The sequence below is a fragment of the Vicugna pacos genome, chromosome 23, assembly GCF_048564905.1.
Source record: "Vicugna pacos chromosome 23, VicPac4, whole genome shotgun sequence".
Lineage (NCBI taxonomy): Eukaryota > Metazoa > Chordata > Mammalia > Artiodactyla > Camelidae > Vicugna > Vicugna pacos.
Genome location: NC_133009.1, coordinates 22,351,166 through 22,375,144, shown reverse-complemented (window position 1 = coordinate 22,375,144; position 23,979 = coordinate 22,351,166). Strand labels below are relative to the sequence as shown.

Genomic DNA, 23,979 nt, shown 5'->3' with positions numbered 1-23,979 from the left:
TCTGTCGTTTTATGATTTTAATTTTAGTTGACAAATTGGAAGTAATTTATATGTGGAGCTGATGTCATCCATTTTACATCTGAACTAGTTTGTAATCTTTTTAAAAGTACACTATCATCTGTATCCACTGTCAAACCACATAATCCACAGTGTGCTCTCACAGAATTGAGGCTCCTATTTCTTTTCTCTATCCTGCTCAAATTTCACCATCAAGATGAGAAATTTCCTTGCAGAATATACTTTATTTATAAATAAGAAAAAATGTCAATCACTCAACTTTTTAAAAGTCTGTTCGTTTGCATAAGTTATACCCTTCCACAGCCAAAACATAATTAGGAATACCATCTCCGATTGTATTTATTTCCTTGTGGCAAAATTTCAAGGGACTATTACTTATTATCTATGATCCAGACATGTATAATTATTAGTATTGTTTCAAACTGTCATCTTGTTTTTTCTTCTAATACTGGGCCTCTCTCCCTTGAGTTGTATTTTTCTTTCATACTATATTTTGAAAGTAAATCCAAGTGCCATGTCATTTCTGCTGTACTCCATGATGTCATATCTGCTTTACTCTGTAATATCTACTTTAACTATATATTTTCCCCTTTCCAGCTTGAATGATCAGGTTAAGGTTTCTGCCAGACATTTTCTTTCTGGATTTCAGAAGATGTAGTTTCTCCCATGCCAGGAACTTATCATTCTAATTAAGAAACTATTTTTCAGAAAACCACTATCAAATCAAGGCTGAGTTAACATGCCTCCTACAGTATTCAGAACTTCAAGGTCATTGGCTTTCCTTTCCACACTTTACAGGTTTTTTCTGGCCACATCATTGTTTTCCACGTGAATCAAAAAAAATTTGCTAACATTTGTTAAGTGGAGTACAGGGTACCGGATGGTGAGCCACAGTTTAACAAAGACCACAAGAGAATTTGAAATAGGGAAGTTGATTACTCAGAGGTCCTGGAGGAGGAAAACAGCATGCCTTGAAGGGGACACATGGGAAGTCAAGGCAGAGTTCAGAGAGAGACAAGCAGGACCTGGGGCACTTGCCTTTATTAGAGTCTGTGGGTGTAGTGCTTTGGGGCTCCCAGACTAGGGCCAGATTGGTCATTTCAAACTCAAAGAAAAGTTTTGATAAGTTCCACGGGGGTCTTATCACAGGGGTACATAAAGGGTAAGGAGCTGGGAGGCGGGGGAGACTGTTGATCACAAGGGCTGTTGGGAAGTCACATCAGAACTTACATTGCTTGTAACTCTGTAGGTTGCTATCTAAGGAATGTGCTTGCATGAGGGGACTAGAGTCAGTTTAAGGCCCCCTGTGGGCTGCATAGCCAAACAAAATGGATGCTGAGGCAGCAATACCATGGAGTAACTTAACTCTCAACAAGTAGGTAATAATCAGAATATATAACGAAGCTTTGTCAGTTCTCCATCATGTCTTAGGTGAGACAGGAAAACAGCTAGCCCTACGTCACCTCTTTTAGCCTCTACTGGAGATAGTCCACCAGTTCTTTGCCCTTCCTGACCTGAGCTGAAATACCAGGAACCTGTGAGTGTCTGAGGAATATCTCAAGGAGTCAAAAATGCTAATGATGCTTTTTTTAAAGAAAGCTTGGATTTATTCTCAAAACCAAAATGTTCATACTTTTTAAAATAACTCTTCTGTAGTTTCTTTCACTGCTGCTTCTCCTATGTTACCTTCCCATTCAATTTGGAGTCCTTTATAGAGATAAACTTGGTTAAATTCAGATAGTCTTTCGGCCATGTGATCTCTAGTTTGTGTAGTGTTCAAGCACAAAAGTCGCCATACCGAGAACTGCGGTAATCTGCTTAAAGCAAAGTCCTTGCTCAACTCATTATTGTGTCCACTCATCCCATACCTCTTGCCCCAGTGCTTAACACAGGTGTTTAGCATTCCGTCAGTACCAAATGTATGTTTCTCTAGTGTTTGAATAAATTAATGGATAAATGAAACTTATTTTGACTCAGGAAAACAAATGGTTTTGATGGGTTTGAATTAAGAGAAGTTTGTTTTTTAAGTTAACCTCAGTTCTCCTTAAACACTATTACTTTCTCAATCTGATGTGTTTAGAGTAGAATATGAATATATGAATAATTTACCCATTCCTGGTATGTCTCACCAAAGGAGTCATTTTTGGAAGATTTGAACAGCATTATCAATTTGGGGAAAATACCTGACTTGTTTGAAATTGAGGAGCTGGACTCGATTGCACTCAGGATTAGATCTGTTGCTGAACAGTCTGGTTATGTTGATAATAGGCAAGCTTTACTTTCATTCTTCCAAAAGGTACTTTTTTGTGGATTGGCTTTATCAAATTGTCTGTTAAATTAAGGTAGAACATGTTTATAATTCTGTCCATGATTTTCAATAGATTGCTTGATACTCAAAGATATCACTTTGTACAAATTGAACCCTTTGATTTAAAAGGCACTTTGACTCACTGAGGCTGCTTTCAATAATGTGGTTTTATCATGAAGTGACATATGGAAATGAGGAAAGAATCTGCCCCATGGCCAGTCCTTCCAAGTGACTAGGTCGCAGGCAGACTTCATAGAAACTAGCAGTAGCCTAGGACTGCAAGATTGCATATAGCTTAGCTACATTCAGCTATAGGAGTTTATTAATATCTCCCTGGTGCTCTACCCATAACATTGGTCTTGTTTCTCTTTCTCTCTTTCAGTGTTAATTCATCTATTTCTCACTTTGAGTTTCTGTGGTTGGTAAATGCACACCACCCCAGAGGAGAGAGTTAAATAGTCAGACCCATTGCCATCTGATATAAGGTTCCCTGCTGAACAGAACCCTAGCACCAGACCCCCTCATAAAAGGTGGTTTATACAAGGAATATTCTGGAGTCCAGTGCCTCCCCTATTTAGTTCATCCTGCTGAAGCCAAGAGAGTGAGGTCCTGCAGAGCAGAACCTGGCTGCTTTCCTCAGAAGAGCTCTGTGGAGCTTCTAGTTTCCCTTAGAAGGAATTCAGTTATGGCAGGCATGCAATGTACAGTTGGTCAGTCTTTAGTCTACTCATTAAGGGAAAAAATAGGAACAAATTTTAAATGAAATTTTCAGTACAGTATTTTCTTTGAAACAGTGGATTACATTTTAACAACTTATGTTTTTATTAATTTTTAGAGAATATATAAAAATCTTCATATTTTTATGACCATGAGTCCTGCAAGACCTAACTTTAGCCAAAATTGTAGAGTATATCCTTCTATGATTAGCGCCTGCACAATTGATTGGTATGAGAAGTGGCCAGAAGAGGCTCTCCTGATTGTGGCCAACTCTTTCTTAAGAGAAAAGGTGGATTTTGATAACAGAGAGGTAAATACAACTTCTTTTAAAAATCTAATGCAAGTGAAGATTTCAATTTATTATAGAATCTAATGATATCATGTCTATGAACAGCAATGAACCCGAGGTGGGCAAAAATAGGCATCTCTAGGCAAAATTATGAAATGTCAAGGGTTTGTCTTGACTCTTTATCAATTCCCTATCCCTTTTGCCCCCTAATTCACCCTATTTCAGAGATGCCCAGATTCCTCACTGCTTGGATCTCTTCCCTATTCTGCCCTCAGGGTGGACAGCAGATTTCCATGAAGGTAAACAACCTCAATTTTGCATACCAGGTGCTCTGGTAAGGATGCTGCAGCCTTCTGTGTACTTCTTGTAAATTTCTCTGGCTTGGCTACAACGGCAAGACTACAAAGAAATGAGAGCACAAGCCATTCACAAAATTAGCTCAGAATTTATGAGCCACAAGTCAGTAAGAATCTAGAGTGATTCAGCTGAAGATCCTGTGGGGTGTTGGCAAAAGAAGTTATAAATTCATGGAGGCCTGAGATTCAGTGTGGGACACAGAAAGGGGCTTGCAACCTTGCCTGTCCAAGTGTTCAAGGAAAGCAAAGGCCAAGAAGGGTAGATTCAGGGCGGAACCAGAAAGAAAATGCAGTTGGGTTAAAAGTGACCAGATAATTAGCTAGGCTTGGTGGATCAGAGTGGGTAATCAAAACTAGATTATGCCTAAATCGGAATTCTCTCTTTCTACTCTAATTTTGTCCACCTGTATATCTATCTATACAGTCATCCCTCAATACTAGGGGAATAGGTTCCAGCCCTCTCCCCTCATCTCCACAGATACAAAAATCAGCTCAATTTGGTATATAAAATGGTATAGTATTTGCATATACATTACGTACATCCTCCCATATACCTTAAATCATCTCTAGATTACTTATACATCTAATGTAAGTGCTATGTAAATAGTTGCCAGCATAAGCGAAATTCAGGTTTTGCTTTTTGGAACTTTCTGGAATTTAAAAAAAAATATTTTCTGTGGTTGTTTGAATCTGTGGATGCAGAACCCATGGATACAGAGGACTGACTATATATCCTTTAAGCCTTTACATTTTTCTAGCATTATTTAACTCAAGGAAGTTGAGAATCTTGCTATCAATACCCTACTTTAAAGAAAGGAAGACAGGAGATGGAGAAAACACCATAAACCTTGGCCACTGAAGATGGTGCCCTAATTCCTTGGATAACTGTAGCAGAAATGAGGGAAAAGCCTAGTCTGAGTCAGACATGTCATTAATCGTTGATTTTGTTGTCTTTTCCACCTTAACACCATCCTAACCACTACAACTCGTATATTCTTGGTCCCATCCATCCAGAGCATTTTTCTACGTCTCCACGTGTCAGAAATGATTAACTATTTCAAGTTTTCACAGTGTTCAATTTCTTTGGCATGCAAAGAGATTGCTTTCTCTTAATTCTTAGAAATCATTATTTTTCAGAACTTAATAGAAAAACTTGCCCCAACATGTGTCCAAATCCACAAAAGTATAAAAGACCTGAGCACAAAATACTTTAAAAAAACGGGAAGGCAGTATTATATCACTCCCAGTAACTACCTGCGATTCATGGATACATTTGCCCACATTTTGAAGTCCCGAGGGAAGGAAATGCAAAGGAAGAGGTAAGACTTTGAGACCAAATCGGAAATATGTTATGCTACATTTGTGCTTTTACTTGTAAAAAAACCCCACAAATACAAAATAGCCCAAATTTGCCTTTTCAGTGGGGAAGAGGCAAAAGCCGCAGAAGACTTTGAAAGAAGTAAGGTGTATGGTTCCCCTGTGGTCATTCTAAGGCAGCCCCCAGAAAGGCAAAGATGACGTATTCAGCCAGCGAAGAAGCACTAAGCCATTAGATTCAGACATAGACAATGAAAGCAAGAGTTGCCACAGGTGCCACTCTCCGTGTCCCTTATCCCATGGGACAACACCAAACTAAGAGGAGCCAGGCGACTACAGCACAGAGAGTGAGACACCTGTTGCTCAGGAGTCCATGTCATGCTGCAGCTCAGCAGTTTTGGAGCCTCCATCTGGACCTGGGAAGGCAGGAGAGGAAATATGAAGCAGAAAGGCTCACACCTAATCAGAACCCAGCAGACCCTGAGGAAGTTTCATGACTCTAAACATGAGTCCTTTGTCAGATAGATTACAGATATTATATTGCAGTTGGTATCTTGTCTTTTCATCTTCTTAACAGGGTCTTTCACAGAGAAAAGGGTCCTAATTTTGATAAAAAGTCCAATTTATGAATTTTTTTCTTTTATGAATTATGCTTTTCTTGTCTAAGAGCTCTTCACCAAGCCCTAGAGCCTAAAGATTTTCTCCTAGGTTTTCTTCTTTAAGTATCATGGTTTTACCTTTTACATTTAATTCTGTGGTCCTTTTTGAGTTAATTTTTGTATAAGATGTGAGGGTTAGGTCGAGGTTCATCTCATATAACCAATGCCCCTGCACCATTTGTTGAAAACTTTTCCTTCCTTTATTGCTTTTGCACCTTTGTCAAAATTTGGTTGTCTGTACTTGTGTGGGTTTATTTCTGGGTTCTCTCTCTGCTCCATCAATTTATATATCTATCCTTCTGCCAGTACCACATAGTCTTGACTACTGCTGCTATGTAATCAGTCTTCTAATTAGGTACAGTAATTCCACCCACTTTATTCTTCTCTTTCCAAATTTTTTTAATTACCCAAGTTCATTTGCCTTTCCATATACATTTTAGAATAAACATATCTATATACCTACAAAAAAAATCTTACTGAGATTTTGACAGGAATTTCATTAAATCTATAAATCAGTTTGGGGGGAATAGACGTCTTTATCATGTTGTCTTCCAATTCATGATCACAGTATATCTTGTTTGGCTAATATTTTGTTACATCTACATGTTCTTAATACTTTTTTTCCCCTTCAGGAATCGTTTCTATGTGGGTCTATCCAAGATCCTGGAAGCAACTACTCTAGTTACAGATATGCAGGAAGAGCTCTTGATTCTTGGCCCTCAAATAGAACAAAAAACAAAGGTGTGTTTGGTTTGGAATCTCTTTTAAAGATTTTATAGTTTATTATAGAACAATGTTTGAAAGCAAAAACTCTTGATACTTGACAAATGGGTTAGAATTCCAGCTTGATTACCGTGCAGCTGGGTAACCGCTCTGAGTCTCAATTTTCTTATCTGTAAAATCAGGGAAAAAAATAATAACAATAACAGCAAGTAGTAACATCATTATATTTTAATAATTAAATGTCACAATACGTATATAACTAATTGCAAAAGCTCATATAAAAATTCCAGTTATTAGTTAAATTCATCTGAAATGTGCTGTGGTAACTTGCTGTCTGCCAAGGATTCTAAAAATCATTACTTATCATCATTCTTTATGTATATTATATGAAATGATATTTATTGTAGTCATCCTTAGTAGTCTATTAAACAAATTTCAAGCTGATTTTGACAAAGTCTATGATAATGAAATAAGCTATTTGAATTTCTCTTTATAAAAAGATATGTCTCTTAAAATTTATTCTAAGAAGAATTATTTGGTTTATTAGGAAAAAGAAACCCTAATGGAAAAACTACAGAAAGATTCACAAGTAGTTGAGAAAGTTCAGATGCTTGTTAAACAGGATGAAGAAATTATGGCAGAAGAAGTAAGAATTGTGGAAGAATATGCTCAGGTAAGATTAAAATATAGTCAATAAAAATCTTCTAGAGATTTACAAAATTGTTTCCTACCCCCAGAATTTAAAGATCAGGCTCTTAAATATATCATGCCCTAACTTTGCATATTTTTTATTTTTTTATTTTTATCCCAGCAAATATTTATTGAATACTAACCACATGCAAGGCACTATTAAATGTAAACAAGGAGTACAAAGACACAGGGTCCCTGTCCTTGCGAAATTTAGGAATAGACAGATAGTCTGGTTCTTCTGGTTACAGTGGCCTCCAAGAGCAACATCTATAGGAAATGAAGCAGCTTCTAGGGACTATTTAGTTTGTGTCACTTCTCTCGTTGCCTGAATAATCCTCTCTTCTTAAACTGGCAAATCCCTTTCTGTACTCTCCAGTCAGAATCCCAGTGGGAACCAACCTCATGTGGCAAATTACCGAATGTTCGACCCTGGTCTGATCAACAGCTACCCCTGCTCAGAGAAGGCAGAGTTTCATGTCTTCCACATGCAAAGATTTTTAATCAAGCACCTCTGTCATTTATTGAGCTAAAACCTTCAATATTTATTTATAAGTTATATGCATGAGCTACTATCATTAGCTAATACCACGAACATTTATTATAAACGATAGTGGTTGTTAATACATATTTCAAATAGTCCTCTAGATAATTAAAAAATTTTTTGCCTGGTTTCTTGTGAGATCTGACTAGATCATCATTTAAAGCAAAGCTGAAGAAGAGTTCATACCAGGGGTAAGAGAACTATCGGCCTGCCTTTTTCACACTGTCCACTTGAACTCCCAGTATTAGCATTATCTCCAATCCAAGGTTTCTGAAAGAAACCTGTCTATATTTTAAGGACTAATTTACTTCAAGCTAGATAATGTAATTACTTGTGTCCCCTACCTGGACACAAGTAAGCAGCAGGGCTTCTGAATGCGCTGAGCATTTAGGAAATGGGGAAGCCTTCACAGCCAACCCTTCCAACTTGTGGGACGTCCCCACTTCCCTCAGGATGCCACATGAGTCTCACTGTGCGTGACCCATAACCTCTGTTAGGCCAACCAAATGAAGATGCCACTGTTAGCTAGTATATTAAGTGTGAGTACAGTTTAATTTCAGTCTTTAATTTTTTAGGCCAAAAGAAAATGGATATAGAGGAATTAACAGGGTTGGTTTTTTTTTTTTTTTTGACTTGCCACAAAGAAACCCATCTGACCTCAGAAGCAAATTCAGGTTTTATAGGACCTGAAGCTTATACAATTTTGAGGCTGTATTTTTTTCAAAGAATATAAATTACTAGTTCACCACCATTAGACATGAAAGTGAGTATTTTTTTAAAATAAGTTAAAAAATCAAATAAAATACAAATTTTAAAAGCTGACAATTATGACAAATATCGCAAAATCTAGAGAAATAACATAATGATGTTTAGTCATTAACTGCCCTACACATCCTATAATACTTTTTTTCCTGTATTTTTTCACTGCATACTCTGTGATCTCTTCTTCATATGATAATGATTTTGTAATGTAATTTCCTATATAATCTACAGCATAGTTGATAAAATGTGTTTTTCATTTTTTATAGTTTAGGAAAGTTTCTTTCAGCTTCATCACTCATCATTTATAACTGATGAATCTTTTTAGTATTGCTATCAAATTTGGTATAAGCAGAATGGCATTTCAAGATTCCTTGTGCAGTGATTAATTTTAAATACTGTTTGAATTGAGAAATTCATTAACCAATTTTCCATCAATGTCTTTATTATAGAGGTGTTTTCTGATATCTATAGTTTTATTAATGTCACTATTTCTTGCAAACTCAGAGTCTTGAATTTTTCCAGTGATTATATGATACATTCTTCTTTATTAATTGGATTATTAAACAGAACAAGAGCCAGATCATTATTTCTATCCTAAATTTATTTTTAACTCTTAATAAATTATTGCTCTTGGTATGATCTGAAATTTTTTATTACATTTTGCTTCTCAATATCAAAAGGATTTCTATTAATCTTTTTTTCATTGAAGTAGAGTCAGTTTACAATGTTGTGTCAGTTTCTGGTGTACAGCATAATGTTTCAGTCATACATATACATACACATTTCTTTTCATATTCTTTTTCATTATAGGTTCTACAAGATACTGAATATAGTTCCCTGTACTGTACAGTAAAAACTTGTTTATCTATTTTATATATAGTAGTTAGTATCTGTAAATCTCAAACTCCCAATTTATACCTTCCCACACCCTTTCTATTGATTTTAACGAGATGACTTTTATTTAACATTCCACAAGTTTTTGTTGTAATTTTTATTTGTAAATGAAAGTTAACAATTATAAATAAGGCACCTTTCACATACAACTATATAAGGAATCTGTAATTTCTCACTTATTTCATTGAGACATTCTAAAACATCTTTCCAAATGCAATAATTATTACCTAAAAGCCCAGGAATTCTGATTAATTCCTGTTGCAAAACTCCCATCCAAAAAAAGGGAAAATATAGTAGGGTTAGAATAGTAGAATATGCTGCATTATCAAATATATTCATGAAAGAGGGAACTTCCATTTTGAGTAAGTGTCAGTGAGGATCTACTTACAATTTTATTCATCTGCTAAATAGAAGGATTTTCCACAGACCAGATCCTGGTGCTGAGCACTATAGTACAAGTTTATATTATAGTATGACCTCTGGCCATGCACCTTAATGTCACATCACTAGGAAAGTTGGAACAATAGACAACAGAAGTATTTCTAGAAGTCATTCCTATTTGAGATAGCTTCCAATAACTTAATTACACCTATAAGTGATTTAAGCAATATAAATATAATTCCCAACTCAACTTCTTAGCCCGATCCCAAAAATGTCCACAACCATTCCAGCACCAACTATCATGACAGAATACCTGGCAAAGACTGAGTCAAAGTGTAGAGAGAAATTGGTCTTAATCTGATTGCAGTTAAAATGTCTTACTTTTGCTAGTCTTACAAAAATGTATGACCCAGCAGATATATTTTTGCAGAGCTCCTTCCAGGACCGTGGAAGGTGCCTGTGCAACTGAAGGGCTCTGGAGCTTAAGCTTCATTAACTTTACTACTGTACACCTTTAACCGGACCATTCCTCAAAAAGGCATTGTTACAACTACACTGAGTCTAATACAGAAGGCAGAAGCCACTCAGTGTTTTTGCTTCTCATAGATAATTTCTCATCAGGGGTTGCATAATACACTACATTTAGGACAATAAGACACATTCCTAACAGTAGAAGCATGTGTGTACATTTCTAAGTCATGCAGATACATAACTTACAGACATTGTAAAAATGTCAAATTACATTTTCCAAGTTCAAAATATAAAAAATTAAGCATGCCACTATTTTCATTCATATGTATTTACGAGCTTAAAACTTTATTGCAGAGAACTGCCGATGAATTAAACAGTGTGCTGCCAGCTCTAGACAAGGCAGTCATGGCTCTAAATGCCCTGGATAAAGCTGATGTTTCTGAATTAAGGTGAGTAATTTACCTAAGTTTCTTTTGAGTTGGACAAGCTCAAAATAAAGGAAAAATACATGGTAAAATTTATTTAAGTCTATATTCCATTTTTAGATTAAACCACTTTTACCTATGTTGGTTACTTTAAATTTTGCATTGTGTGTTTTATATTCTGTATCTTATCAGTGTTATGTCATCAACTATAAGGTGCATCAGAATTTTATATACCCTTAAGGAAGAAAAAATACTCCCAAGTAAACTATATGATGTGCCCTTGGTTATAATTAAATCCCAATATCAGAGATGTAAAAATGTGTATCTTAAAATCGATCAAATATTGAATTACCTAGACTGTAAAGAAAATACACAGAGATTATAGAAACACCTGAACTGCTGTTCGAAAATTAAGAGGACAATGTTTACAACACTGCTGCGTATGCCAGTGTAGCTATAGGACATTTGGAATCTCTAGGAACGCAGGACATCTGATACTGCAAGTATTGGCCACTGCCACCACGTGTTACTGCGAGGAGCATGTCCCATCATGCCCTTTCCCAAACCCAACTTTCCAAATGTAGAAGGAAAAGAGATTATAGGGAAATTCATAAGAAAATACAAGACATGAAATACTTTCAGGTACAAGAATCAGAACCTGATGGTTCTAATTTGAATCTTTGGGTGAGGTACTTTTTAACTTGAGCTCTCCAACTCAACAAACAAAGAGAATTTGCCTATTACACCTTGGGATGTGTTGAGTTTCCCACTATTTAAAGAAAGTAGTATTTCAACAAAAGATGCTAAAATACAAAGCGAATCTACCATGATATTTATAACACATTATTAACTCTGAAGATAAGAACAGAATATGGCAAAAAGGGGGTTTTGGTTTGGTTTTTTTTTTAACCAGTGTATTTTTATGGAGAAGAACAGATAATATCTGAATGTTGAAGTTATTCTACCTGAAGCTGAAAAACAAACGCACAGAGAGAAACAAGAGGAAGGAAGAGAATTCTTAACTCCCTTTTCTCCTTTTTACCTCATTCATATCTATTCAGCCTTATGCATTCATTTATTCATTCATTCAGCAAATATACTGAGGGCACACTGTGTGCCAGGCTCCATGCTCAGTGCTAAGGTTACAACAGGTAACAGTTGGGGAAGGCGTCTCTGATGAGGTAACACTGAAGCAGAGAACTGGGTGAAGTTTGGATTTGAACTAGGAAAGTATCCAAAGGAAAAGTGTTTGAAGCAGAAGAAACAGAAAGCACAAAAGTCTTAAGGCAGAAATGTGTTGAACTGCAGATGGACCAGGATGGCTGAGGCTCAGTGAACAAGAGGCAGTACCGGAGGGATGACATCTGAGAAGTAGCAAGGCCAGCCTTCCCAGACATAGCCTCTCTGTACCTCGTGACTTTGTTCCGCAAGTTCGATTCTCTTAGTTTTTCTCTGGCAGAGATTCTGAAGAGAGAGATGAGCTCAAATTCCCTCTAGTCTAATTTCTGAGGGACAGTATATTTCAGTGGTTAAGCACATGGGCTCTGGTACTAAGCTTCCTGGGAGTCCTGGCACTGCTTATATAGCCTCTCTGTGCCTCAACTTCCCTTTCATTCAACAGGGATAATAACAAATGTCAAAAGGATTGGAATGAGTTCAAACATGTAAAATGTTCAGAATAGTCTGGCATAAGGCAAGTGCTCCAAAAAGGTTACTTTAATGCTAAATGTTTTCTCTGATCAAGCAGGCCCCTTCCCCTGCCCTGGTAGTACAAAGGCTAAAGAAAACTAGTCTAGTCCTTGAATTCCTTGCATACACTTTGTTTGTATAAGATTCTCCCTTGTGATGTTGCTAATGTGCATTTCACTTCACTTCAGAATGCCAGATAAATGCAATTCCTTACAATATGATCTTTGTTTCTATTCTTAGGTAGGACATGCAGCAGAGACATCTAGCAGATACACTGTTTCTTCAGTCTTTTAATCCAGTCTTTTTCCTAGCTGCTGTTTCCGTCACCTTGCCTCATAACATTACAGTCCTTTGCCAATTTGCACATTAGCCACTAGAAAAAGAAAGATGGTAGAAAATGCAGATTGGAGTACAGCAGTAAGGGGCCAACACAGAGCACTTCTTTGCAGTAACGGAGGACGTTAAAGCAGATTGCCACTAGGTCTCACTTTAAGTCAAATTTTTGTGTCTGGAGAGGGGCACATAAACTGAACTGCAGTCAGTTGAATCCTATTTTCCTTTTAATTAACATCAAATTTCATAGATAATACATTTTGTCTTAATTTGATTGTATTCCCATCCTACTTGCTTTTAGAGTCAAACCTGGGCAAAATTGAAGAACAGTTTGTTTAAGGGGTTCTCATTTCTCTGTGAACCTTGCCTCTCTTTCCCTAATTCCTCTGTTGTTATCTTTCTCATTATTTCAATAAAGCCAGACTGATAATCTCAGAAAAGCAACCTGATGAATTTGTCCAAAATAAGACGTTAATAATGTAATTAGTTAGCCCTCTTGAAAAATATCTTCACTTTAGAAGTAGACTATTAAAGACAACAAATATTAATCCAAGCAGGAGATCTCTAATGATGAAAGGCAGGAGCAGGGGGGCCTTCTTCGTAACCCCTGTAGATAATGACATACATGAAAGTTGACTTTTCTGCCTTCCTTTTTTTGAGAAGTTTATATGATTTTCATCTGGGGGAGACTCATTACCCTGGATGGAAATATCCCTTTTGTTCCCAGTCCCCATTGGCTGTTGCACAGCAACCACCACCCCAGTGACATTTCATTAAAAGTTTCTCATAAATGTTATTCTGACCTCTGGCTTCCCAAAGTGTCAGCTTCTCATCAGTTGTGCAGTAGCTTGTCAGCTGATTAGGACATAGCTGAGTGGCAGCTGCCTGTGTTCCAATAATCACATTATTAATAACCTGAGAGACAAAGTCTTATCTACTCTCCCTCCCCCAGTGCTCTTGGATCTGTGATCTTTATGGTAGGAAATTTTGATCAGGATGAAGAAAAATCAGAAGATGTGTCTAAGAGGAGTTGCACCTTACGGCACACCTCAAATTACAAGAGTAGGGCTGACTACCAGCTACCCCCCAACACACATGCATACAGTGTCTCTGTCAAGTAATCATCAATAAATCAACACACAGTGTCTCTGTCAAGTAATCATCAATAAATCAACACTATGATGAAACAGGAGGGTTCCTACTCTAAAGAACTCTGCAGCAAATACTTTTATAATGAAAAGAACTAACCTCAAACTCAGAAGTTCTACATGTGTAAGTTTTATGCATTTCATCATCCTAAAGCAAAGGTACCTATTATTAAAGATACTCAAATTTTTGTAGATACTCAAGTAATGAAGTAGCTATATGTTGGCAAATAATTCTCCTTACCAAAATACTTGTTAAAATTCTATGTGTATTGTCTTCTGAGATAGTTTACAGGGTACATTTGATTTCAATTGTGAAGTTGATTAGATTTTTACCATCTGTTATAGAGTATATACGCAGCCTCCTTTCCTTGTACTGACTGTCATGAATGCAGTTTGTATTCTTCTGCAAGAGAAACCCAGCTGGGCTACAGCAAAGTTACTTCTTTCAGAAACTAGTTTCCTAAAAAAACTGATTAACCTTGACAAGGACAGCATACCTGAGAAGGTAAAAGTTAATCTCCAACTAATGCATAATTGATGCATTCTACATTTATAATCTATAGGAGTCAGATAGAAGTATTAAAATTGGAGTTTTGTGTTAGAGCTAAAAACAATGCTAAGAGTTAAAAGATCAGAGAGCAAGCTGTATATCCAAATATATAAGTTCTCCTGGAAGTGACAAGGAAAAGTAATGTGTCACCAAAATCTGATAAATGTCATATCTCAGAACCTCTTTATATAATGAGAATAGAAGAAGCTAATAGTGGGAGAAAGGCTTCCTGTATGGATTGCATTACTCTATGAAAGTGCAATGTGTGAATAAAGGCGTCTGAGATTTTTTTTTTATTGATATATAACTGACATACAACATTATATTCATTTCAAGTGTACAACATACTGATTTGATATTTGTATATGTTACAAAATAATCACCACAATAAGTCTTTTTAACATCCATCACCACACAATTACAGTATTTTTTTCTTGTGATAAGAACTTTTAAGATTTACTCTCTTAGAAACTTTCAGATATACTATACAATATTCATAACTATAGCCACCATGCTGTACATTATATCCCCAGGGCTTATTTATTTTATAACTGGAAGTTTGTACCTTTTGACCACCTCCACTCATTTTCACTACCCCTAAATCCCTGCCTCTGGAGACCACCAATCTGTTCTCTGAATGTATGAGTTCAGTTTGGTTTTTGTTTTCTTTTTTTAACCTTCCATGTTTAAGTGAGATCATATAGTAGCTTGTCTTTCTCTGTCTGTCTTATTTCATTTAACATAATGCTCTCAAGGACCATTCAGGTTGTCACAAATGGAAGAATTTCCTTCTTTTTATGGCTGAGTAATATTTCCATTATGTATACACATATATATTTATATATACCACATTTTCTTTATCCATCCATTTAATGATTTAGGTTACTTCCATGTCTTGACTATTGAAAATAATGCTGCAGTGAACATGGGGATGCATATATCTTTTTGAGTTAGTGTTTTTGTATCCTTCAGGTAGACACCCAGAAGTGGAATTGCTGGGTCATATGGTACTATTTTTAATTGATTGAGGAGACCTCATACTGTTTTCCATAGTGGCTGCACCAATTTACATTTCCACTAACAGTGCACAAGGGTTCCACATCCTCACCAACACTAGTTATTTGCTTTCTTTTGATAATAGCCATTTTAACAGGTGATAATCTCGTTGTGGTTTTGATTTTCATTTCCCTGATAAGTAGTGATGTTGAGCTTCTTTTTATGTACCGATTGGCCATCTGTATATCTTCTTTGAAAAAATGTCTATTCAGATCCTCTGCCCAATTTTCAGTCAGATTGGTTTTTGCATTTTTGGTTTTTGCATTTTTGGTTTTTCGGGGATTTTTTGCTGCTGGATTAGATGAGTTATTTATTTTGAATATTAACCCCTTATCACATGTATGGTTTGCAAATATTTTCTCCCATTTGGTAGGTTGCTTTTTCTTTTTGTTGATGCTTTCTTTTGCTGTGCAGCTTTTAGTTTGACATAGTCATACTTTATTTATTTTTACTTTTGTTGCCTTTGCTTTTAGTGTCAAATCCAAAATCACCACCAAGACTGATGTCAAGGAGCTTACTGCCTGTGTTCTAGGAGTTTTATGGTTTTAGGTCTCATGTTCAAGTCTTTAATCCATTTTGAGTTTGTGTATGGTGTCAGATAGTGGTTCAGTTTTATTTTTTTGCATGTGCCTGTCCAGTTTTCCCAACACCATTTATTGAAGAGACTATCCTTTCCCCATTGTTTATTCTTGGCTCTTTTGTCATAAATTGACCATATCTGCATGGGTTCATTTCTGGGCAGTCTATTCTGTCCCGTTGATTTGTGTGTCTGTTTTTATATCAATACCATACTGTTTTGTTTCCTGTAGCTTTGTAACATAGGTTGAAAACAGGAATTTTAATGCCTCCTCTTATTAGAGCCATTTTATACCCAGGTATGTCTTTGATTCTACTATTAAAGAATAGTTGAATATTTTTATATAAAATAAAATTTTATTCCAGTGTAGTCTGGGAAAAACTTCAGATCAGTAATATTTCTTTCTCATGTACTACATGAACTGTATTCTCTCTAGGTTTTTATAAAGCTGAAAAAAATTGTAATGCTACGTGATTTCAACCCAAACAAGATTGCTCTAGTTTCTGTTGCTTGTTGCTCTATGTGCCAGTGGGTTATAGCTTTGAATAACTACCATGAAGTACAGAAGGTATGCTTTTTCCTCTTAAGTATCTATAACAATTTGGAAGTGACACATCATTGTCCCAGAAAAAAAATGTTTCACGCTCAAATGAACTTCTGTGGAAAGAATGCTCAATGAAAAACACTTTATTCGTACATATTATGTTAACTCACACAGATATCAAGTGTCTCTGTCAAATTCTTTAGTTTATGGCGACTATGCTGTTGTTTTATTTTTTGTTTTGATATTTCATCATATTAAACTACTTGTTTCCCTTGGTACACTAATTCTAGGAAAGTTTAAGAGTTGGCAGCTATAAATGTCTTTCAGACTTAAATGGCATTTTTAACAGTAGACTTGACTTTTTAACGCTGAAATTTTCTGACATTCTTTTTAAGCTGGTGGGCCCTAAGCAAATCCAAGTGGCTGAAGCTCAAAATGTCCTAAAAATTACACGACAAAGGTTGGCCGAAAAACAAAAAGGTTTACAGCTGGTAAGAAATGTTTTTACATGTTGAACTCTCAGCATCTTTATGAACTAGACAAAACCATCAGGAAAAAGCCATTATCTCAGTGGAGTTTATCAGTTTAAGATAAAATGAAGATAATAATAAAGGTAGTGAAGAGATTAATTGTGATTAAGTAAATAATATAAATACTATATGTACAGGTGTTAGTGCCTGCCACATAATAACACACTCAATAATGCTTATTATTATTATATCAATAATATATTAATTTACCATTTCACCAATTTCTCCCAGATGTTTGTAGCTTCAGTTTACCAAAGACTTCCTCAGTATCAACCTATGTTTTAAAAAGCTGCTTAACTTGCTTATGTTAATTACTCTGTTGCTTTGTAAAGTCATGGCTTTTCCTTCAATGTCTGGATTTTAAATTAAAATAGAGTATCATTATGAGAACTAGAACTCGAATTGAGATCATTAATCCCTATCCCCTACATAGCTCACATACACTTTGACAGTGGGTGAGGTAACATACTTCAGAGACGGCAATCTAGCTGACACGTTCAGCCCACTGACAACTTCTGTTTGGCCTATACACATCTTTCTTCCCATCCCTTACATTTTGATGTAGTTACCAACATTTTAATATCTGAGAAAGTTACAAGATGCAAGATCAGTATATAAAAATCAGTTGCACTTCTATATACCAACAACAAACAAGGAATTAAGGAAAACAGTCCCATTTACAATTGCATCAAGAAAAATAAAATATCTAGGAATAAATCTAATTAAGGAGGTAAAAGATCTGTACATTGAAAACTATAAGACTGATGAGAGGAATGGAAGAAGACACAAATAAATGAAAAGATGGTCCATGATCATGATTGAAAGCATTAATAGTGTTAAAATGTCCATATTACCCAAAGCAATCTATAGATTGAATGTAATCCCTGTCAAAACTCCAATGGCATTTTTCACAGAAATAGAACAAACCATCCTAAAATTTGGATCCACAACATTTGTTATCTTTTGTCTTCTTGATTATAGTCATCCTAACACATGTGATACCTCATTATGGTTTTGTGTGATTTTCATTTCCCTGATAATTAGTGATATTGAGCATCTTTTCATGTGTATATTAGCCTTTTGTATGTCTTCTTTGGAAAAATGTCTGTTTAGTTCTTCTGCCTTTTCATTTTGTTAATCGTTTCTATTGCTGTGCAGAAGCTTTTAAGTTTGATGTAGTACCATTTGTTGATTTTTGCTTTTGTTGTTTGTGATTTGGTACCATATCCAAAAAAAAATTGCCAAGACCAATGTTGAGGAACTTCTTGCCCACATTTTTTCCTAGGAGTTTTACAGCACAGTTTTATGGTATTTTTTATTCATTTTGAGTTAATTTTTGTGAATAGTGGGAGATAAAGGTCCAATTTCACTGTTATGTGGTTTATTCAGTTTTGCCAACTCTATTTATTGAAGAGACTACCTTTTCCCCGTTGATTGTTCTTGGTTCCCTTGTTGAATATTACATGACTGTATATAAAGGAGTTTAATTCTGAGCCCTCTATTCTGTTCCACTGTCTATTTTATGCCCGTATCATACTGTTATTATTAGTATATAGAAATGCAGTTGATTGCTGTATGTTGATTTTTTTTATCTTGTGACTTTACTGAAATTGTTGATAAGTTCCAGCAGTTTTTTGGTTGAGTCTTTGAGATTTTCTATGTACAAAACCATATCATCTGCAAATAGTGACAGTTTTACTTTGTCCTTTCTGATTTGGATGCCTTTTGCTTCTTTGTCTTGCCACATTGATCTAGCTAGGACTTCCAGTACTATATTGAATAAGAGTGGTGAGAGTAGGCATCCTTATCTTGTTCTTGATCTTAGAGGAAGTTTTCAATTATTCTCCTTTGAGTATAATGTTAACTGTAGGGTTTTAATATACCGTTTTTATTACACTAAGGTATGTTCTGTCTATACCCAAACTGTTGAGAGTTTTTAATCATGAAAGGATGTTGCTTTTCTGCTTCTTTTGAGACTATCATGGGGTTTTTAACACTCATTCTAATAATGTGATGTAATACATTTATTTGAATTGTATATGTGAAACCATTCTTGCATCTCAGGGATATATCCCACTTGGTCATGGTGTATTATCCTTTTAATGTGTTCTTGAATTCAGTTTGCTAATATTTTATTGAGAATTTTTGCATCTATATTCATCAGGGATATTAATCTGTAGTTTTTTCCTTCAGGTCAGTTATTTTATTGTTCTGTTCTTTGGAATATACTCCTCTGTTTCTTCATTTTCCTTGACTCTCTCTGTTGGTTTCTGGGCATTTGATGGAACAGTCATCCCTCCCTGTCTTGACAGAGTCTTGTATAGGAGATGAACCTTATCTTTCAGCCCAGCCTGAGCTCTCAAACTGTTGTGATTGTTCAGTTGTCTTCTTTGTTCTTAATGACTCCCAGTATTTGGAGTGTGCCAAGACCTGTCAGTGTCCCAAAGGAATGCGTATCAGTCAGCACCTAGATGCAGGCAGATTTTTAAAGTATGCAAATAGACCTCTTTCAGTGAAAGACTGAAGATGAGCGTTTCTGTCTGATCCCTCTGCACTGAGCCCTGGGGGGATAGCCAGTTAAGAACTGTTTCTTTGTTTGCTATAGTCTTTTGGGGCTGAAGAACACAAACCCCACTGGCGACCAGAGCCAGGTGCTCAAGGAGTGCATCCTCTGGGCTGCAGCCACAAAGAATGGAGCTACATTCTTAAGTACATGTCTTTAGTAGACGTGTACTTAAGCTCCTTCCAGGAAGACAGCAGTGACCTGGACTGGGCCAGAAGGAAAATGTGGAGATGACACCCACTGGCCCCCCTGCTTTCTGGGAAGGATCACAGTCCACCCCTTAATGTGTGCTAAGTTAGAAACCTGGCCCTCAGGCAGCAACCTCTTTCAAATAAGCCTCTTTCTGGGAAAGACTGAAAGGGCATTTCTATCTGCTCCCTCTGCACTGAGCCCTGAAGGGATAGCCAGTTAAAATTGTTTGTTTGTATAGTCTGGTGGGTCTCACGGCCCGCAAGCCCTGTTGACTTTCAGAGCTAGGTGTTTGGGAGGCCTGTTCTTCAGGTGAAAGTTTTAAAAGTTGGGTTGCTAGGTGTTGGGTCCAAACCCTTTGCTCCACAGGGAGAAGCTGGGAATTGTGATTTACATCCTGTTAAGTATGTCTCTGTGCTGGGGGCAGAGTTATTGTGAGTGTACCTCAGGCCTTCCTATCTATCTTGATGTGGGTATTTTCTCGTTTGCCCAGCTATGTAGGAGTTTCTGAATTTCCTCAGCTGGTTTCTGACTTTATTTCAGAGGAAACTGCTTAGTACATAGGTGTAGATTTGATGTGTCCACAGGAGGAGGTCATTCAGGAGCCTCCTCTGTCACCATCTTGGCCCGAAATTCTCTTTGTACTTATATGTGATGCTTGACATTGTTGATTTTGGTACAGAATCAGTTCTCCTGATGTCCATGATTTTTGTGTGTTCTTAGTACTTTTTTTCATTTATCTATCAAATATTGCTCATTTTTTTAAATTAAATTGGTAGAGGAAAGAAAGATAAATTGTACATTCCTGTCAGAACCTTACTCATACTCCACATTCCCTTCCAGCTCTCAACCACAAGCTTCTTAAGAAGTTTCTAATATTTTAACTCATTGAACTCAAACAAATACATTTTAAATGTATATTTTTACACTTAATATTTTTAAATTGAGTGTAGTAGTTAACTCCATTGTTTTTAAGCTCTTTGTTGAGGTTTTTTGCTTATTCAGCTATGTACTGTCTCCCATTTAAAAAATAGGTTTCTTGTTCACGTGGGTCCTAATACTAAAAAATTTCTGAAAAAAATCTCAGGAACTTTGGGGGAAATAAATAATGCCAGAACTTATATTTCATTAAAGATGTTACCTTGAGGGAACACAGTTCCTGTCATATAATAGAAATTTCATGTGTTTAGTTGAATCAGTAAACTCTACACTTTAATATTTAAATATCTCACTGGGTCATGAGTAGCAAAGGAAGAGTTACAAGCAGAGGATGAGCAAGCAAACAAAAATAGCACTATATATGAAAGAGTAAATGACTGAATAATTATTATGAGTAAAAGAGAAATAAATAATAAATCATTAAAATAAGCATGCCAAAAGTAGATAATGTGTATATATTTTTTTAAAAATAGGTATTTTCACTAGAATAATGTATTAAAAGTAGGAGGAGAAATTATAAATCACAAAGTATAGTCAATAAGTACAATTTTATGTATACAGTTACATGAACATATCATGTTCAAGTTTCCATGCTAAAGTGTCTTCAAAGGTTTTGAAAAGACACAAAAATCTTCCAAAAATATAAACAAAAGTAAAAGGAAAATAAAACTATAAGCCACAACCCCAGAGATAATATCAGGCAATTTATAATAAACAGTAGATCAGTGTTGATTTGACAAGATTGAGACTTCACAATAGCTGAAAGTTGATAAAGATTTTAAAGAATGCCTAGGATTTACATCCATTTAAGGGCAGAGTCCAGGCATAAGGGAAGGATATAAGCCAAATCCCAGAGGCAAGAAAATTTAAGGAATGTTTAGGAGATATGGAATAAACCAATCTACTTGAAGTATAATATTGAAAAGGAGATGAAATTGGGAAGGGAGGTTGAGGTCAGATTGTGGAGGTTTTTATTGATAGGGCCAAAACATTGGACTGTCTCCTTGGGCAATCATTTCTATAAGAATTCACCAAATGTTTTTGAGCAAGGGTGTTATCAAGAGAAGTGGTAATTTAAGAAAGCTATTTCATTAGCTCTTCATGAAAATATATTTTCTAATGACAGCCTAGGGATGGTTTAATAGTCACTTCATACTACCAGCCTAACTTCAAAACCTCATTAGTTCCTCTGGGCTGGTCAGTGTATCTGGGATGTAAAAGTTCAATCATTTTCTTAAGAGAAAGAACCTGGATATGATATAAAATTGTGTGAAAATGAATCAGTGAATGATGAATCCTCAAATACTAAGAGTGTTAAGAAAGCCTACTGGAGAAGAGGGCATTTTGAAAACAAACTTCAATTTCAAGGAATCATTCATTTAATTATTACAATGTACATTTTCATTGGTAATATAGTTTATCTTTCCAGGAAGATTTTCCAGGAGGTGAAAAGAATGGTTATACGCTATATTTGCATAAGTGACAGATAAACTCTTTAGGCAAAAAAGGAGTAAGAATTTGTCTTAATAATGCATTAATTGTCTTTCAGGTTGAAGAACATCTGCTGCTTTTACAAGCAGCCTACAAAGATATTGTTACTGAAAAAGAACAATTAGCATGTCGAAGACAACTGGCCACCAGGCGCTTGAAGTGTGCATCTATCTTACTAACTGCCCTGGAAGATGAGAAGGCAAGACTTTCTTTAGTTCTATATCTCTGTCATTAATTTCTACTGGGCTTGACAAGCCCAAGGTGTTATTTTCGCTGAAGGCTATATCATATACCTTTTAAAATTATCTTACTCTCTGTTTTTTGTTGAGATCTGTAGTCCTATTCAGACAAAAATAAAGGAGTCCTGGTTAGTAGTCTTAAAACAGGGGTAACAGACTAATAAGATCAAAGGTTATTTTCTCTTGTTTCTAAGACATCAACACACTTTTGTCTGATGAGGCCCAGAATAAACCTGCCTGTGAATTTTCCTTTTCTAGCAGGAACAACCTAAAGGGAGGGCATGTCATTAGGAAGGAATGAAAAAATTTTATTTTGTTCTGTCAATCTTCTGACCTCTTTTAGGTCATCTTTTTATTTCTCTTCTAATTCATCTGCCTTCTCTATACTTGAATCCCTAGTGAGCTGACTAGAATCTTGGTTTAGATGACAAAGGATGTTACAAAATTCTCAAGATAATTTTAACTTAGTTTAATTGTTTAAATAAATACATGTCACCAGAAGACTCCTACAGGGCAGGGAGAAGGAGATTATGAAATGAGACCAATCAGAGGGAGATCACAGGCCTCAAAAGATGATGGATGTCCCTAAGAGCCAAGTGTATGCCGAGAGGCAGTAGAGCATGAGCATTACCTTAGATTTTAAGCTTCCAGAACAGAAGGTTCTTGCTCAACATGCTTTATTTCTTGACCAATCAAGCACATACATGGTCTCAGAAGGAGTCTATACAGCTGAAGAACATGGGTTTAGATCCCAGCTACACTCCTCAGAAGCTTTGTGAACTTGAGCATGCTGCTTAACTTCCCTAAATTTCAACGTCCCAATCGTCAAATAAAGTCAATGGATTTTACTTAATATGATATTGAAAGCATCAAATTAGATTTTCGAAGTAAAATGTCTTTCAGATAAGTAAGGATTCAATAAATATTGGTCATTATTATTATCATTGAGCACCATTAATGATACATTACAGTGAATAGATTTTTTTAATTATCCTGCTTTATTACACAAAGGGTTTGAAATAGCTGTCAATCTTAGTAAATATGACACAATCACAAATCCAAGATAGGACTCATGTTCTTCTCAGAAAAGTTTGTTTTTAATATTATACATTATTAATTTTAATATAACTACAGCATGAGAACAGTAACAGTAACAGCACGGATAGATTTCATGTGGAGCCCATTAAGACCCAAAATGTCTCATAGTAGTATATTTTATATTAAATAGCAATAACTTTTTTACTTTTAACATTTAGAGTCGATGGCAAGAAACAATTGATCAAATAGACAACAAATTGGAAGGAATTTTGGGTGACATACTTATTTCAGCAGCATGCATTGTCTACAGTGGAATATTAACAGCAGAATTTCGCCAATTGATTGTGAATAAATGGGAGAATCTTTGCACAGCAAATAACATTTCTTTGTCTTCTAAGTTTTCTTTAATTGAAGTCATGGCACAAAAGCATGAGGTAGTAACATATTTCTGTTATCCAGTTAAGTGGTTATTATTGTTGATTTGGATTTTGGGTGTGTGTGCATTTTTCAGCTTGAATCATTTCCCTAATTTATTTCATAAG

At 35.8% G+C, this 23,979-nt stretch overlaps 1 protein-coding gene across 1 annotated transcript in view; it reads left to right on the top strand.

The window, feature by feature from the left end:
- Positions 1–23,979, top strand: part of DNAH14 (dynein axonemal heavy chain 14) — a 274,100-nt gene that overhangs the window by 178,796 nt on the left and 71,325 nt on the right. The window contains exons 56-66 of the mRNA XM_072948673.1: positions 2,153–2,314; positions 3,162–3,353; positions 4,826–5,007; positions 6,297–6,405; positions 6,935–7,060; positions 10,481–10,575; positions 14,067–14,226; positions 16,341–16,472; positions 16,844–16,939; positions 22,219–22,359; positions 23,656–23,871. Of these exons, the coding sequence (XP_072804774.1) occupies positions 2,153–2,314; positions 3,162–3,353; positions 4,826–5,007; positions 6,297–6,405; positions 6,935–7,060; positions 10,481–10,575; positions 14,067–14,226; positions 16,341–16,472; positions 16,844–16,939; positions 22,219–22,359; positions 23,656–23,871 (1,611 nt within the window). The remainder of the gene's footprint in view (positions 1–2,152; positions 2,315–3,161; positions 3,354–4,825; positions 5,008–6,296; positions 6,406–6,934; positions 7,061–10,480; positions 10,576–14,066; positions 14,227–16,340; positions 16,473–16,843; positions 16,940–22,218; positions 22,360–23,655; positions 23,872–23,979) is intronic.